This window comes from Canis lupus, chromosome 31, assembly GCF_048164855.1.
Source record: "Canis lupus baileyi chromosome 31, mCanLup2.hap1, whole genome shotgun sequence".
Classification (NCBI taxonomy): domain Eukaryota; kingdom Metazoa; phylum Chordata; class Mammalia; order Carnivora; family Canidae; genus Canis; species Canis lupus.
The window spans coordinates 36,275,779-36,294,722 of NC_132868.1; the positions used below are offsets into that span (position 1 = coordinate 36,275,779).

The following is an 18,944-nucleotide window of genomic DNA, read 5'->3' on the forward strand; positions in this document are numbered from 1 at the left end:
AAAAAAAAAAATATAAGCAGTTAATGACTGGCTCTAATCCCACAGAAAGTTGTAGTTTCTCTAAACAGGAGAGTTGGAGTCAGTTACTTACACTGAACTCCCATTATGACTGCTATTGATGATAGTTTTTTATGTTTTCTGTCTTTCACACAGAGCTTATTCACGTGGCATTTTGGAACGCCAGGTATCAAAAGTAAGATCATTGAAGGCAGTAAAACGGAGATCATCAGCCAAGAAAGACCTGCTGGAGAAAGCAGAGTAAGTATGTTGTGTCATGTTGTTAAGAATTAATTGGGTTTGTTGTTGAGTGAGAGAGAGGAGAGGAGAGGAGGGGAGAAAGAGAGTGAACATTGGGGGAAGTGTAGAGGGAGAGGGACAAGCAGACTATCCTGAGCACGGAGCCCAACACAGGGCAACAGGGCTCAATTCCACGAACCTGAGATCATGACGTGAGCGAAATCAAGAGTCGGATGCTTAACCAAGGTGCCACCCAGGTGCCCCACCGAGTTTTAAATAGGAAACCAGAGACTGGATCAGTGAAAAGAAATCATGGTTTGTTTCTCTAAGGCTCTGCTAATTCTTCCAAACTGGCCAGAATCGGAAAGCAAGCCCAAAGATGCCTTAAAAGGACTTCCACTTGAACTATTCACATTATATATGAAACATATGAGTTGATTTATATGTAGTTTAAAAAATCATTCAGGAAACAAGCTGTATCTCACAAATCTCTGGATCTCTGGTGGTAATGTAAACATTTTTCGAGGCAAAATTCAGTTCAGGTAGCCTATACAAAGGGTTTTTCGTCTTGTATTGGGAGGCTGTCTAAAGAACAAAATAGGGATCCCTGGGTGGCTCAGCGGTTTAGCGCCTGCCTTTGGCCCGGAGACCCGGGATCGACTCCCGCGTCGGGCTGCCGGCATGGAGCCTGCTTCTCCCTCTGCCTGTGTCTCTGCCTGCCTCTCTCTCTAGGTCTATCATGAATAAATAAATAAAATCTTAAAAAAAAAAATAAAGAACAAAATGGAATTTTGAATACTTTCAGTGGTTTATGGGGAAGTGTGGTACAAAATCGGTATCCTGAGAAAATTTTGATTGGTTTCCAGGATCACGATGTTCAGGAACCATTGTAAAATGACTAGAATCCTCGTGTTCCTATATATTTCCTTTTGATTACTTTTTATTGCCTTTCGTACCTTCCCAGAGCCTTTTCCCCCTCATCTCCAGTTTCTTACAGCTTTCTTACTCTCTGACACATTCCATTTCAAACTTCTCTTCATTTTTCCACTCCTCTTCTAAAGAGGTCCATGGCTTGTGCCTTGGTGGCTGTAGGTGACCATCCTTCTCGGTTACTTTCTTCCTGTCTTTGTCCTTCCGGTTGGCCCCTCTCTAAAAGCCAATGAGATTATGGAAGCTCCAGAAATATCCCTTGGATGCTGACCACTTAAAACATGGATTCTTTAGCTTTATTTATTTATTTTTGGATGAGTTATAAAGGATAAAATCATTTTATACAGATAATTCTATTTCTTTTATCCTAAAGATATTTTTTAGATGGGTCTTTATAAATATGAACCTATTCTATTTGCCTTGTTTACAATCCTGAACTAACCTTGGCACGACCTTTTTTTTCCTTGGCACAAGAACAACTTCAGATATTATCATTCCATCTGGACTTCTTATCCAAACACCACCACTTACAGGGCCAGTGGCATTTGTCAAGGTGGTAGCCATGATTCTATGTCTTTTACATCAAATCTGAATGGAACTTTTTGGCACTGGGTCAAGTTAAACTATATATAAACTATAAATTTCTCTTTTTTTAAGATTTTATTTTATATATTCATGAGACAGAGACAGAGAGGCAGAGACACAGGCAGAGGGAGAAGCAGGCTCCATGCAGGGAGCCTGATGCGGGACTCGAGCCCAGATCTCAGGATCAGGATCTGAGCCAAAGGCAGACACTCAACTGCTAAGCCATCCAGGTGTCCCATATTTAAACTATAAAGAATTTATATATATATATATTTGGGAAAAAATTTGAGCATACAAAAAAACTTATTAGTTCCTCAATAGTTATGAAAAAAGGTGTTAACTGATTTTTTATAACTGTCTTTACACATATACACTGTGTGTGTGTGAATACATAAATTTGTATACCTTAGTAAGACAGCTTTTGACATGGTAGATTTACAGCCATGACAGGATGTTAAAGAAAAAATCATTCATGACCCTTGCTAAAGAATGGGAAGGCCGACTTTACCCAGGACCTTTGCGGTAGGTGTAGGGACCACTACAATAGGATTTTGCAGCAGGGTACAAAGACTGAGCTCAACTCTGAATACAACAAGGAATAGTGGGAATTCACAGCTAATGAGCAAAGGTGGTTACTGGGTGGAATATTATGTAGGAAACATCAGAGATGATAAGAGATTCTTGCTAAAGGCATGCCAGGGTGATAGGTCATCATTGGAGGATGGTGCAGGATGAGGAACCTGACCAGATACTGAGGGTGACAGCTTTTGGCTAACCTCACTTAGCAGGATTCTTGCTAAAGCTGGGCAATGAAAACATGGACACAGAAGCTCAAGAAATCAGTTGAACTTTCTTCTCAACGTGGAAAGAAGACTAAGTTAGGGTTCAGTCTGTCCAGAGAACTGATAGCCACCTCTCACAGGGATCTTTTTCTTTACCCTCTGACAATATCCTCAGCTACTCCCTTGAAATTATTTAATTATCTATCTGGTTTTAGGGAAATTCCGTTTTTTTAGTTTTTAGATGTGATATTCCTTTACTTATTCCTCAAAGTTTGAGAAACTCAGAGTCCTCTAACACTATCTTAATAACCTGATGTGCACCCTTAGATATGTTGATGCATAAGGCTTTAACATTTAACGAGTTTAAAAGAGGCAAAGTGAAAACTAAGTCTTCCTCCTATCCCGAGAAACATTTTTAATAGCAAATAGTACATCATAAGGATGTACCATGTACTATATGTCAACTAGAATTTAAATAAAAATTTGGAAAAGGAAAAAAAAAAGATGTACCATGTGTCATTTTTAGCCCATCTCCAATAGTTGACATTTGTGAGGGGATTTGTTACTGTTGTTGTTTAATGATAAATTTCTTGAATTTCCTTCCATCCTTTTAAAAAAAAAATTTTTTTTTTTTCCTTAAGTAATCTCTACCTCTAGCATGGGGCTCAAACTCACGACCCTAAGATCAAGAGTCACATGCTCCAGCAACTGAGCTAGCCAGGCACCTCTCCTTCCATCCTTTTCTGCTTTCCTACCCCTTTGGCCTTGCTTTTTCAGCGTCTTCTCTTTTTCCTACCTCCAAATGCCTTAGTCACTCCAGCCTCAACTCCTGTTCCTTTTTTACCTAGCACTTCTTAATGTTCTCTGGTATCCATAGTCTGTCTCTATTCCTTACCCAGATTCCCTTGTCTGTCCAGGTGCCAGATCTGAAAGATCATGTACCTAAGAGAAATCTTTCTTTCCTTTACCTATGTACCCAATATCTTCAGCTTTACTGTCTGCTTTAACTCTTTTGAGTTTCAGGATGATGATCCTGCAGCAAAATGCTCTCCTAAATTTCACTGACAGAAAGCTGGGTGGGGTAATGTTCATTGTCTGGAGTCAGAGTGAAACTGAGTTAACAGCCATCAGTGATTGTTATGGAGCATTACTCTCAGGCTGCTATTTTAATCCTGTGTTTTGGTTCTGGTAGATAGAAGTACTTTTCTTATCTCTACAAGTTATTAAAACCTGTATTTTTATAGAAGTTATAGTAATTTATATGTAACATTTTACTTAGAGATCTGAGAGTTCCCAACCATCTGGGTCTCAAAAAAACGACAGAAGGGTACACATTAATTCCTTCTGATCACATTCTGTATTATGAAAAACATAAATTTCTATTTATATGTTTATAGCTGAACCTTGAACAACACAGGTTTGAGGTGCAATGGTCCACTTATATGCAGATTTTTCCAATAAATATAATAAATGTATTTGCCCTATGATTTGCCTATTTTCTCTAGCTTGCTTTACTGTAAGACAGTAATAAGTTATATAACACATATACAAAATATGTGTTAACTGACTTATCAGTAAGGCGTCTGGTCAACAGTAGGCTATTAGTAGGGAAGTTCTGGGGGAGTCAAAAGTTATAGATTTTTGACCGTACAGGGGATCAGCACCCTTAACCCTTTCCTTGTTCAAGGGTCAGCTGTAATTATTTGGGGAGATGACTGGATTAAATTAGTTCTTTGAGAATAAAGTTTTAAATTAGACGTCACATCAAGTTTTCTTTTTCATCTTTCCTTACAGGGATGGAAAACAAAGTGAAATGGTGTTTTAGCCTATGTATTTCAGCAGACCTTCTGCAATTCAGCTAAAACCATGACTGCTCTTTCTTCAGAGAACTGCTCTTTTCAGTACCAGTTACATCAAGCAAATCAGCCTCTAGATGGTAACTGTTTGCTGTTTCTGATTATACTTGGGAAAATACTACTGAATATCCTCACACTAGGAATGAGAAGAAAAATCACCTATCAAAACTTTATGGAGTATTTTTGCATTTCACTAGTATTCATCGATCTTTTACTTTTAGTAAACATTTCCATTATATCCTATTTCAGGGATTTTGTACTGTTAGGCATTAGGTTTACTAAATACCACATCTGCCTATTTACTCAAATTATTTCTTTCACTTATGGCTTTCTGCATTATCCAGTTTTCCTGATAGCTTGTATAGATTATTACCTAAACTTCTCTAAAACCACAAAACTTGGGTTTAAGTGTCAAAAATTATTTTATTTCTTGACAGTAATTTTAATTTGGGTTTCAGTCTTTGCTTATGTTTTGGGAGATCCAGCTATCTACCAAAGCCTGAAGGCACAGAATGTTTATTCTTATCAGTGTCCTTTCTACATTAGCATTCAGAGTTACTGGCTGTCATTCTTCATGGTGATAGTTTTATTTATGGCGTTTCTAACCTCTCGGGCAGAAGTTATTGCCTTGGTACAGGCTGTTAGGATGACCTCCTATATGAATGAGACTATCCTATATTTTCCCTTTTCATCCCATCCTAGTTATACTCTGAGCTCTAAAAAAACGCTCTTGCCCAAGTTCATTATCTGTTTTCTCGGCACTTGGTTACCATTTGTACTACTTCAAGTAATTATCCTTTTACTTAAAGTCCAGATTCCAGCATATATTGAGATGAATGTTCCGTGGTTGTACTTTGTCAATAGTTTTCTCATTGCTACAGTTTATTGGTTTAATTGTCACAAGCTTAATTTAAGAGACTTCGCATTACCTGTGGATCCATTCGTCAACTGGAAATGCTGCTTCATTCCACTTACAATTCAGAATCTTGAGCAAACTGAAAAGCCTATATCAATAATAATTTGTTAATGTTGCCATGTTAAAATTAATTAAAATGACAACTACAGTAAGAATCATAATTTCACAAACGGGAAAGAATGAAGACTCAGGACATATAAAGATTGAACTGGACTGAAGCTCCCCTCCCCAGCCCCAACTTTCATACCATTTCAGAATGTGTCTTTTGGGAGCTATTGTATTAAAAAAAAATTCCAAGAAAAATTTGTATACCTGTTCAGGAACACTGTGTGTTACCAATATTAATTTAATACAAAAGTGAAAGAAGTTAATATTTGGCCATACTGATTTCATGTAACCCAAAAAACGACTGGATGCAAAACTGTTATGTAAATCTGAGATTCTCTGCCAATAATATAACAAATGTAAATAAACACTTTTATTAAATTCAGAGCACGAAAATCACGATCATTTTCTTAAAATTATATTCGTTTAACATAAAGGGAAGATTAGCTCAACTTAAATTTAGGTAATTTTCAGAAATATCTCTCTGTTCTTAATGCAGATACTCCTGGAAGAAAAGTTTTAGTTGCTCACCTTACAGAACTGGGAGTAGTGACTAGGCCTCTTTCCACAACATACCAGATTCATGTTCATTTATAACTTATATGTCACATACTTGCATGTCAAATCATAACGACATTGACAATGTATCACACACTGTAAAAGGAGGGTTTCTTATCCTCAGCACTATACACATTTTGGATTGGATGATTCTTTGTTGTGGGAGGCTGTCCTGTGCCCTGGAGGGTGTCGGCAGCATGCCTTTCCTCTGCCCAAGACACGCAGATCCGGAGTATCTCCAGACACTGCCAAACCTCCCCTGCTGGGCAGAGCCACCCAGCCCTCAGGTGAGAACTGCTGGAGCAAAGCATTTAAATGGCAGAATATCTGAAGTCATTTTGTCAAATGACACAGATACTAATAGGTCACAGTTTCTAAACTTGGTCCCTGCCACTTCTCTGACTGTACCACTTTCTAAACTGGCCAATACATAGGACTGGGACACTTTAAAATATATTGTACTTAATTAGTAAAGATTTACACTCTGCAGATTTTAAATAGGCAAATTTATAACTATATCAAAGCCCTCATAAGCTTAAAGAAAAAAAATTATTCAATAGACCAGCCAAATGGAAGAGGCTTTTATTTGTAAAGAAATGAACTTACAACTGGTCTACAATATATTATTGTAATATAAACAATATAAATAAATGATCCTGTAGGCCCACTAACCTTCCATCCAGACCCACATGAGGCAATGTTAACAATATTCTATGTGAAAATGTGCAGGTAACAAAGGTGCAATTACAAGCAAGTTTAAGCAGCAGAGTATAAGGTGCTTTAATTTAACAGTTAATGTTGCCATCAACAAACATTTGAATGCTCAATTTTACTTCACTGAATACAGACACAACAAATATGAAAATCTAAAATTCATACACATGCTACTTGTTAATATGAAAGTGCTTTCTCCTTTAAAAAAATACACCAAATGGACAGTCTTTTTACATAGATCATGGTGTGCTCTTAAAATGCAAAATTAACTTCATTTTCAGGTTATACATTTTAAAACTGTAGCTATAGACACCAATCTAGGAATGCTAATGCTAAGAGTGCTAAAACTATTTCATTTCCTGTAAGGAGGACTCTAATACAATATCCAATGGAAAGAATACATCTATATATAATCTTAACATTTTTTTTTTTCTGTAAAAGTAAAAAAGGTTTCCTTTCCCCTTGGTGATGCTTTTGTTCAACCTGGGTAGATGAGCTTCTGAGGTTTTAGTAATATGAAAGTTCTATTTTAGGACAATGGGAGGAACCAAAAGGAATTTAAAGATCCGTTAACAGAAAAAAAAAATCAGTGAACATGTGTTTGAAGCATCAAAAAAAAAATTACAATTTGCCTTTGTTAGATCAACAGAGTAACATTTCTTTTTAACAAGCAAAAGCAGTAATTTAGCAAAGGCTCGAAATGCCCACCTCTCTCATCAGTACCTCTCCTGCACCCTGTGTCTACAACTCCAGCCTTCACCACAGCTCACTCTTTACTCTGAGGATGGTTTTAAAACTCGCTTTGACTTATTTTTTCCCCTATGGAAAAAACAAGACCAAGCTTTTGAATGAGGTGATTGGGAATCTAGTTGAATGTCCTGGCAACTGGACGTCTAAAATTACACCATCTCAGCACACTTCCTTAACTTTTTAAAATTTAAAAATACGTATATAAAAAGTATGCAATAGATATTTTAACAGCATAAAATATTTGAAAAATTAGGTATATCAAAACATTTTAAAAGTAATTTAAAAGTTTTTTTAAACACAGACTGTCTGGTTACTTGGATGTCTGTGTCCTATTTTCAGTCAGTTTTAGATTCTAACATGTATTTGGACATTTTCCTGCCTAAAAACCTGCAACTGTGGTGCATAAAAGATTTTTAATATTAGGTATTTTTAATTTGAAGAGGTGAAGGGAAAAAAAGATATTTTCATTTTGTACCTTTATGGAGAAGTTAGCATCAAGTGATGTTAATCTGTATCGCTGGGTCAACAGGAAATAGAACATAATTTCACAGAATCCCCAAGTGGTAAGGAAACTTTACTCCATTAATCAATGCCATTCAATGTATATTCCCCAAACAGTTGTCAATTCAAGCATGGAAAGGTTTTATGTTTACCAGTTCTGCATTTTTTAAAGGAAACCCTTTTACTGTGGTAATACATGTGTGCTTTCTTAAAAAGTTGCTATTTGTAGTAACAGTAAGTTTTGTGTAATTTTTTGGCTTTAAAAACAAAAGAGAATTAAAAAACAAACCTGTTCAGCGATCTCCTTTGATTGAGACTTTTCAGTTTTAGAAACTTACTTCACTGTCAATACTGGGTGTAAAGCTTTTGTAGTTAAAAATGTACAGTAAGTCAGCACCAGCTTCTGTATGTATATCCTTCTGTCACACACCCTGTATAGCAACACCTTGGAATAGATTCAAGTGTCAAAATAATTCTGAGAAATATGGGCTGTCACAACAGTCTCAAAATGTAAATCCTTATTAGGTACCCTAGATTTTGTAACCTCATCAGGTATTTGACTATGATTAGTATGTGAAATGTGTTTTAGGAACAGGACTGTGATTCACTCAGACCCCCCCTTAGATGTCATCTAGCTTAATAGTTTATTTACCCAGTGCATAAAAAATTCCCCTCTCAGTTCCAAGTTTACATTCAATAGAGTAAATAATAATAATGTCCATGTTTGTTTAAAGCCACAGTTGGAATTTTGCTTGGGAAGGTTCTGTTTACTTATTACTAGGCTCCTTAAGTCATGTATACCACACGTTGCACATAAGTGTTCAAAGAGTTTGCTAAATGAATGGATGAATGCATTAATGAGAATGTTCAGATGTGTTCATGTGTTCAGTGGTTAACTACCAGGAGGCATTTAGAAAAATGCCCTCATTTGCTTGTCTATACAATTTTTCTTCTCACTTAAATCGGTAAGAGAACCAAGCCTACAGGTGACCCAGGAAATGGATGCTTAACAATTCTCTTTTGGCAAGAGCTCTCAGTATGAAATGAACCATTAAAAAGGGAAAGAGAATTAAGTAGAAGCAACTTTAAAAATACCCCATTATGTGGCCTAGAATCATAGTTTTAGAGTTGGGAAGTACCTGAAAGATGATTTAAACCAAAATCAGCCTTTTGAGTAGTAGAGGCTCCATACTGTATATTCAGAAGACAAAACAGATGAAAGGCTAAGGAGAGGATGAAGGTGTCACATGCTGCTGTTGCCAACTGCAAGTAAGACTCCCAGCCCCCCAGCCAGCATTTTATCTTCATTCATCATGTTAATTTAATGATTATGTTCATCTATTTACTACTGAAAGTAGACTATTTAGTGCTATCTAAAACAAAAAGAATTCAGACTTTAACAACACATTCTAAACAAAGATTTTAAGCAGTGGACACTTCTGGTTTGCTTGAGGCAAGACTAAAAAAGTTCCTTCTTTCTAAAACAAACTGATGTTTATTTCACTACCAGCCCCACACTATCTTATGAACACTAACTTCTTCACCTCCGTTAATTAGGATTTAACACTGATAATATTCCCTACAGCATAACTTTTAAGCCAATAAATGATGGCTACTATCAATCCTTAAGAAGATTACTGGAATCAGTTTAAATAGTTGGTCTAAAAGGACTTACTAAAGTATGCTTATATTTAAAACTATGCCATGTTAGCATAACAGTATTTTAAATTTATATTAAGTTCTTTTTGCTGATTAAAATTCATCACTAGTCTTCTTTTCAACAATACATTTTAAAACCTTTGTACAGGTTCTATGGATTCTTTCTATGGATTCATACTGAAGCCATCAATATCACTGAGAGCAATTATACTTTTCAAAAGCAGTGGGAACAAATACTTCTCTGATGTACCCTCTTTAACATCTGAGATTAAAATTGTCATCTTTAAATAAAATTAAATGTTCACAAGCTATAAAAAAAGAAAAAAATGAAACATTCATAGAAAACCTTTCCCAAAACGTCCCATAAACATGACACTTAAGAGGTGTGTGTTCATGGGTTTGAGTAGAACAGGGTTTTCATTAGCGAAGCTGGGCCTCAGATCTGAGGAGGAGGTGGCCACTCCCTCTTAATGTCTTGTGAGCTCAAGTGAAAGTTCAGAAAAAGCCAAACACTGTGCTCTGGAAAAATGCTAATTTGTATTAGTGCTTTACAACTTCCAAAAAAAGCTTTCTTTTAGTATTATTTTAAAATAGATTAAATAAGCTCTAAAAAATAACATGTAAAATTTTAAATTCTTAGAAATTTAGGAAACTTTTTCCAAAGAAGATAATATAATTTTCAACCTTTTTTTTTTTTTTTTTAATTGAAGAAATTGCTGCTATGAAGGAAACTATATAGTGGTACATATTGTCAACTAACAAAAAAGGATTATCTTCCCAAAGAATTTTTTAAAGATGTACAGCTTATAATAGGTTGAAATTAAACTTTAGTAAGATTGCATATTTATTTTTCTAATACTGTATTTGTGCTTATCTAAATTGAATCACAATCTGTAAGATAAAGTCAAATGCTCTTAAATAGACTCATAAAATACCAATATTGATGAATGTGAATTAAACAGTTCATTTCATGATCCACACTACTGTGCATCAAAGAAATAGAGGTAGGCTTCTGTTGAAATCCACACTAATAAAGAGAAAGCTAGTATAGCTCTTTAGTCATCCAATTCAACCTAACAAATAAAAAACTATCTTAAAATGCCTTTATTAACAATCTACAAGGTTGGTTCAACTACAGTATCTGAAAATGGATACTCTCCTCTAGAATTCCAATAACTCAATTATAACTATTAACATTTGAGTTTTTGACAAATATTCTCCAAATACAATAGCTGTCACCTTTTTTTGAAGTAAAAAAATCACTAACATGTATTATTGGAGCTATTAATATGCTCTTAGGGGTAGGATCACTTGACAGAGAATGACAGAATGAGTATGATTACATACTGTAAGTGAATCTTATTGCTGTTAACTGGGATCCAACTATTACAATTTATCATTCTGAACTACTGAAGGTCTTACCAATACTACACAACCTCACTCCATTAACTGTACTATCCTCTTGGGTTTGGAATACTTTTCCTCCTGTTTGTCTCTTCTTCCACTTCCCTATCCTTCCCCCTGAAAAATCTCCCTCATGGCCCAGCTACATACATGGTACACAGGAAACAGACTGAACACTGTGCACAAACGGGCCAGTTTCTGCTGCTCAAAGGTTTCACTGAAATAGGACTTAAGTATTTGAAAGTCCTGCCCCAACTGCCTTCCTAAAATTAACCCCAGTACAAAATCCTCTCTAAAGTTTCAGGCAGAGGTGTCTGAGAAGTTTTCACACAGTTCTCTAAGGGCTACAACAGGCTTTAGGGAGGAAGGCAGTAAGTGAGGCCCTTTGAAGCTGTCAGGTTAATGCTCGGTGCCAGCTGCACATAGACAGCATGTGTTCTGCCATTAAAGGGTGAGATCTTCAAACCACAAAATATTATCAGATGGTTCTAGTTCAAATTGTCTTTAAAACTTTTTAACAGTGTATCCAATCAGGGATTTCATCTACTCAGTATGGCTGTGAGGACAGCATCATGCACATACACTTAAAATAGTTTATTCTTTCCAAAACTGTTTGCACACAACGTAAACACAACCTAAGATTATACAACCTATATATTGCCTTCCTGCCCTACTTCTGCCATGATGGTACCAGAACCTTGCAAAAGCAAGTAACAGGACTTTATAACATTTAATTAAACAAGTCTGTGATATGGGACACTGTGACAGATGATTACAGTCTCAGACTGGTATTTGAATAAATGTCTGACTAGAATTTCACACTAGATATATGAAGATTAGCTAGGTCAAAAATTATTCAAAGGCATGGCCACAACAATACCTACTTCATACATTTCTAAGTAAGTGTTTCAACATATTAGGAAACAAAAACAAACAATGGGCTACCTATAAAAATTGTTTCTATTTTAAACTAGGTAAATTATGAATATTAACTTCAAAAGTGCAGAAATTTGCTCAGTGTTGAAGTGGGATAAGCAAAGTGGCAGGTCTCCTGTCTGCCTCTCCCCCATTCTCCAGCTTCTTCATCAACATGTCTTCCCTGCCCCATTCCACCTTCTCTACTCCTCCCTGACAGCCCTTAAGCTGAGACCAAGAAAAACGGCTGTTTAGTGATGCCACAGCAAATTAAAAGTATCGTTCTGGAGAACGGTATGCGTCACTTAAAAAGTGTCACTTAAATGTGTCACTTAAAAAGTGATGGGTTTGAGAACAGCACTCTGCCTCATATGACAGTGATTATATCAAAGCTGCACAGCTTGTCAGACACGTGCCTACACAAGGCTTGATGAAAATCCATGTCATGTAAAAACGTTTACAAACAGCTCTCAGTTTATTTTCTTAGGAACACATGGCTTAAAGCAAATAAAATTTGAAAAGTGTAGGTTTTGTTTCCCTCAATGGGAAAAGAGTGCATCAGTTTAAAGAAGTCAGAAAATGCAAACTTAGGTAGCAAAAGTAGGAAGAACCTCCCATTTCCCTTTTTTGTCATTCCCTCTCCTCAATGAAAATCCTAAAAACAATCAGTAGTGTGAAGGAAAGAGAAAATAACACTCTCCCCACCTACATCATACCAGAACTGTGCTCAGAACTTAGGAGGGAGGTGGCCGCCCAGTGTTATTGTCCATATCCATCATATGTAACTGAAGCGCTGGTTTTAAGATGGTTAAATCCTCTAAAAAGAAAGACCTGCAGAGCTGCATCAACAGGGAAAACTACCAGTTGAGCAAATGAATAAAATAGCTCACTTGAAAAAAGCAAGTATATTTTCTAGGTATGTTTTGAGTGCAGACAAGAGAAGATCTGGACTAGTCTTGAAATTATTACAAGATTTAAGATTATAAGGTGCTCTCAAGTGGAAACCCCCCTTCTTAGAAGCTTGCTGGGATATTTAACACAGTGCTAGGCACAGGGGCTTTCAGATAGTACATAATGACTGGTATTAGAAAAGGAAGAAAATAAAAGGAGAACCTATACAAAACTCAAATTTAATACCTTAAAGGCTATCTTATACAGTTATGGGAAGTAATCACTATTGCTAGGGGAGTCTATCCCCAAATAATCAATTTTTTATGGATTATCTATGATAAAGTTTTAATTCCAGGGAAGATTTTCCTTTGTGCCCTCCCTGCCCCCCCTACAGTGGGCCATCTCCTACTAACACTTGGCCTATACTTGTGTTCTGAAACTTAAAGATGAGGGGGAAAAGTCAAGCACATGACAACTCTGTCATAACGATTAACTGCTAATAAGTGAACATTGACTGTAGAGTACCTACCTTTCCTTGAAACTTTAATCCAATAATTAAAAACGTGGAAGAAAGAAATATGTAACGTAGACTACAAGCTATTGTAGGTCTGGAACATGAGCCTTACACTATATTACACATTCTAATCCTACACATAACTATCAGTAAACATCTTTTTTTAAAACATTACTACACGAAAGAATCCCACAAAGCATACATTCAAACAAGAGGCATCTAAAGATTAAAAAAATTACCCGCTGTATTTTTGTATAAAAATAATCAACATTCTCTAATGTACACAAAGCCAAAAGATAAATATCTGTGATGTCCTTAATGACATCTTTAGTCCTCTACTAGCTCAACACAATCTTTTTGAAAAGAGCAGTGACAATGACTAAAACCCATGGACTCTTCCCCACTTACTGAACTTCTGCCAAATATCTGTATATGATCCTATTTTAAAACATTTCCATCGTGTGACAAAGATATAAAAAAACAAGGTTAAAACAAATTTTTATGTCCAGGACTATAAGGCTCTCAGGGCTCCCATAACAATTTTATTTTAATGTCATAATTCTGATAGGACACTAACTGTTGAGTGAAAAATTTTCCTTTGAACTTTTTTTCCCTAAAACATGTACATATAAAATTAAATCTGATAATCCAAGAGATATTATTTGGTGGGTACTTCGTAGGAAGCATGCGAGGGTTTAGTCAAGGAAAAAGGAATGTGCATTCTAGCTAGACCCAGCATGTTCAATGTTAGAATAAAGTCCAAAGACCAACCACATACCCACCACAAACTACTGTCATGCCAGCAAAGGCTATGCACTGGTTCATAAGGTATAATCACATTATGCCTTCATCAGTGCAGAGGAGCAGATATGAAAGATAATTAATATGAATCTGTACTTTCTGAGAGTAAAATTATTTGTATGCTATCCCTTATTTTACAGGTCAGTTTGGAGTTTTCTTTTCTCTAGTATGCATAAAACTGGGAAAAATACTTCGGCAGAACATTAATGCTATCTGAACTATTTCCACTGTATCATGTATTCCTTATTATGTCCCATCTTTTCAAGATATCCCTTTGGGTAAAAAAGAGCAACCTTTATCACTCCTATGTCAGGGTTTCCAAACCTTGACAGTACTTGATATTCTGGACCAGATCTATCTTTGTTTTGTAGGACTGTCCTGTGCACTGTGGGATATTTAGGAACATCCCTGTCCTTGGTCTACATGCCAACAATCCTACCCAGCCCCTGCAAGCCATGACAACCAAATGTCCCTAGACATTGTCAAATGTCCCCTGGGGAGCAAAACTGACCTCTGTTGAGAACCACTGCTCTAAATATACAAAAACTAAAAGGAAAACTAACTTTCTCAGCCGCACCAAATTCTTGGGCAAGTTTGGAATAGAAACCAAACTTCTGACTTCCAGATCAGTATTACTCATGCTAGAATGCAATCCTTTTTTATAGACAAAGCAATTGTCTGACAGATAGGTTTTTTAAAATGCACATTGATATCTCATTGCATACAATTCCAGTCACTGGACTTCTAAACTATTCCTAAATTACTCCTAAATTATCTCTCTCATGGCAACCTATAGAAAACTTACAGGGTAGAAAAATGTGTAAGAAAACCGAATCAAAAGAGGAGAAATGTAAATCATTAAATTACTTTTAAAAGGATTCTTTATATTAACGATAAACATCACCTTTAAAAAATTATCTAGTATAACACGTTTCTTTGAAAAATATCATGGCCCTCTATATCAAGTCTTTCATTGTTGCATGTAACCTGTAAAATTAATTTTACCAATGTTGGCTAATTATGAAAATGTATGATGAATTATATCTGTAGAAGAAATGTCAGCTTTTGATGTGGAGATCCCAATGTGCTTGGCTATCCACCACAATATATGATAATATTCTAGGCCAACTTGAGCCTTTACCTTACAAGTCTGTTTAAGAAGAGTAAAACTGCTGTTTTTCTCACAGCCTCATGATCCTGTTAAGATTCCTTCAGAGAATTGATGCGTGCACAGATCTTTAGGGCCGGGCCTAGTTTGATATTCATTGCACTCATAAGATGGTCTTCTTTTAGCAAAAGAAGGGCCTGTCCATCAATCTCCTGTGCTCTGAACTCATCTGCGATATCTTGACAGCCTGGAATTTGATCAGAGGAAGTTAGCATTAATACATAACAATTAGATGTTACTTCTAACAATCATAGTTATGCACTCAGTGGGTCTGAGTATCTGAAAGACAGGCTGAGAAACAAATGAAATTTATTTTTGGTAGTCTTGGGTTCACTCCTGAAGAAGAGAGTATTTCTTGGCATTCTGAAAATAAGAATTAATTCAAAATCCAGGTAAAACAATTTACTTGGAATTCTTGTTCTAAAAATATTATTATAGAAATAGTAAGAGTCAGGAAAAATGTAGATTCATCAGTTCTGACATAATATACCTTGACGAAAAGGACAATGGTATTACCTCAAAATATGCCACACATATAACAAGTTTGGATTAACTAGTTATTATACCTCATGAACTCTTCTTTGTTTAGTATACGCTTCACATACAGGTGTAGAGAAATAAAATATACTGTTCTGTCATGTTAACAATTTAGAAATATTTTCTCAACTACCAGTGTACCACTTTCATTATCATTTGTACCTTACTCTAATTTACAACCTTCAATTGCCAAGCACATGTAAAACATTTTTATTTTTTGTTCAGGAAAGAACTAAACCAACAAGACTGTAATATCAATCTATTGCAATGCTGTTGAAATGTATTTCACGGCTCAACTTGTAATTTCAACTTCAAATCTTAGTATCACTGGACTTGTCTCCACTTCTGATAAGAAAACATAAATTCCCATTGACATTATGAACTTGCCCCCTAGTCTCTTGCCAAATATTTTCTCTCAGCATAAACCAGGTGGCTTTACTAACATCTACTTAAACCTCAAACATTTTTATTATCTACCAAATTTTGCACAACTAGGTTACTCAATAAACTTCCCCACTAAGGGTAAAGAAACAACCAGGGAAGGTAATGAGTTTAAGAAACCAAGAAAGGAGAGAATGCAATAATGTAGAAGCTTCCTTAGAAGAGACAGTGAAATTATAAAAATGAATTTAAGAGTAAAAACTAAGAGCTTCAAGTCTATTTTATCCAAATCAGGATTCTAAGAGAAAACACAGAGATAATGAATAATGGAAATGATTACATTACACCACTGGCTAGCACAACTTTGCTGGAATGATTATCCCATCTATTGCAAACGTATGATCCACTTGTTTACCTAAGATAATGATGTCATCCCTATAACCCCTACACCAAGCACAAAAAGTTGTTAGGTGCTAAATACATATGTTTTTGTGTAAGTGAAGGTCTAGATGAGTGAATAAACAAACAATAAACAAAAAAGAATCTGCTATAGAGGAGCTATTTTTAAGAGTAATACACTTTATTCTGTATTCAGCTACATGGCCATCTTTTCTCTTGGTTATTTCTTTTCCCATATTCTCTGTTAGTTGTTTCTTTCCTGTTTCATATATAGCAGCCAGCTTTTCAATTTCTCCATTTTAATTTCTCAGACTTTAAAACTGACATTTCAAAAGTACCCTGAGCAGATTGTTGTGGTTTTGCCCATTTACCATATAAAAGAAATGATACAGTTAAAATGGGATTACTCACCATAGAAAAGCTCCCTTTCTTTTCCCAGAGGTAGCTCTCAAAACTGGGCAGACAAAACTGACTAATCTTGCATCTAGTTGTGACTTCATCCTTCTTTTTATGAAAGAACTAATGTTCTTCTCTCTTCAGTCTTAGTTACAAGAACACAGGAAAGAAAAGAAGAGAGAGAAAGACAGGGCAGGACTTACTTAGATTCAGGAAACAGGAGCAATGAGAAGTAATGAGGACTGTAAGAGCTACATTTGGGAATAGAAACAAGGAGTTCTCCATGAGGAGATATATATAGCATGTTTTGTTCCTCTGTATTGTGAGATCCCTCTTCAAATGTCTTCTTGTGGTAAGTAAATGTGTTAGCAAACTAATAAAGAACAAAAAATGTTTTGAGAAACAGCATGATTGAGTAGGAATGCATTATCTTCAGAATTTCAGATCACAACTTCCATAAGCCAATCACTACACAGAGCAGTTATACTAAACATTAGTATAGGAATGAAAAAATAAAATTACTTAAAAAAAAAAGAGAAAAAAAAAGCAAATTTTTTCCAGAAACTCATTAAAGAAAAATGAATTTTCAAAAACTTTTTAGATGCTCAAGGTATACTGAGCTAAAGTTCAATGAGTTTCTGATAGAATCTACCTCTCTAAAGCAGCTGGTGCCCCAGGGACTCATACAAAACCTATCCCAATTGCAGCAACCAGTCAGCACTGCTGGCTTTATGTCACCAGAAGCAGCTTATCAGGATGGTCGTGGACCTCTGCAAATGGACCTGAGTCCCAACTGAACTTTGCAATATCCAGTCACTTTTCCAGCTAAACCCAAAAACAAAACACTCTGCACAAAAATGATCTCAGTAAGCCTGGTGAAACTGTATCACCTGCCACTTAGTATTACATAATAAACAAGTCCCAATATTAGTATTATGAAAACCAATAGTCATATGTTTTTAGGTAATTCCTACTCTATATGCCTACAGAGAAACCCAATCTACTACAGATTCACAAATCAATACAGAATAAACTGATCTTTGCACTGTATCAAGAGTTAAGATAACACAGTTCATTGAAAATAAGAAGGAATCCTATAGTTTTCCTACAGAAAACTTTTTAATGCACAAAAATTAGAAGAAAATGAATTTTAATTTAGAGAAAGAGAAAGCGAGCACACACAGCTATGGGGGGATGGGGACAGAGCGGGAGGGGGAGAGAGAATCTTAAGCAGGCTCCAGGCCCCAGCAAAGAGCCTGACTCAGGGCTCCATCTCATGACCCTGAGATTACAACCTGAGCCACAACCAAGAGTCAGACACTCAAATGACCGAGCTACTCAGGCCCCCCAAAGGAAAGTAATTTTTCACTGTGGTAGCAGTTCCAAGACTGGATATACAGCATACTGGCTCTAATACGTTCCCACCAGGATAGTTCACAAGATGACATTATACAAAGAGAAGAGAAAACTCTAGGAGTAAATATAGGTGCCCTGATAAAAGAGGGAAGCCTATCTCAAAATACTAGGGATTACAAAATTTGTAAGCTTGTTCATTTTATGAGGAAAGTTTGGGAGTAGACTACTTGGGAGGGGGGAACAACACAGCCCCAAATGAGCTTGAAAGAGGATCAAAAGATGTTTACAAAGGCCAGCGGAGCATAGAGAAATGAAGACAAAAGCATCTTCTGATACGAGATTTTACTTTAGGCCACAGGCATTCTCAGAGAGAAACACTGGGAAAGAAGATGTAACTAATCACAGAAATAAGCCTGTTATTTAGCCTGCAAAGAAGTTTGGAAATACTCCCATTTAATCAGTAAAAGCAAAGCAGACTCTTACATAGTACCAAGCAGTTCTAAATTATAAAGCAGTTTCCCTTTAATGATAAGTAATGTTCTCTAAATAGCTGGCAACAAAATTGGGTCCTGATTAACTAACACAGCAT

General features: G+C 36.0%; 2 protein-coding genes across 12 annotated transcripts in view; one reads left to right on the forward strand and one right to left on the reverse strand.

Moving 5' to 3' along the window:
• The window catches only part of GPR160 (G protein-coupled receptor 160), a 46,498-nt gene extending 40,702 nt beyond the window's left edge, over positions 1-5,796 (forward strand). For all 4 annotated transcript variants that reach the window (XM_072808037.1, XM_072808038.1, XM_072808040.1 and 1 more), the window contains exons 2-3: positions 154-258; positions 4,329-5,796. In XM_072808037.1, the coding sequence (XP_072664138.1) occupies positions 4,401-5,417 (1,017 nt within the window). In that variant the 5' untranslated portion in view covers positions 154-258; positions 4,329-4,400 and the 3' untranslated portion in view covers positions 5,418-5,796. The remainder of the gene's footprint in view (positions 1-153; positions 259-4,328) is intronic.
• PHC3 (polyhomeotic homolog 3) overlaps positions 1-18,944 on the reverse strand; it is an 88,125-nt gene that overhangs the window by 1,968 nt on the left and 67,213 nt on the right. For 6 of the 8 annotated variants that reach the window (XR_012022058.1, XM_072808032.1, XM_072808035.1 and 3 more), the window contains one exon: positions 6,536-15,473. Coding sequence is in view for 5 of the 8 variants with exons in the window: in XM_072808032.1 (XP_072664133.1) it covers positions 15,319-15,473 (155 nt within the window). In the remaining 3 variants the exon portion in view is untranslated. Of the gene's footprint in view, positions 1-91; positions 5,395-6,535; positions 15,474-18,944 lie in introns of those variants that run through there. The other 2 variants (XR_012022057.1, XR_012022056.1) reach the window with 2 other exon arrangements.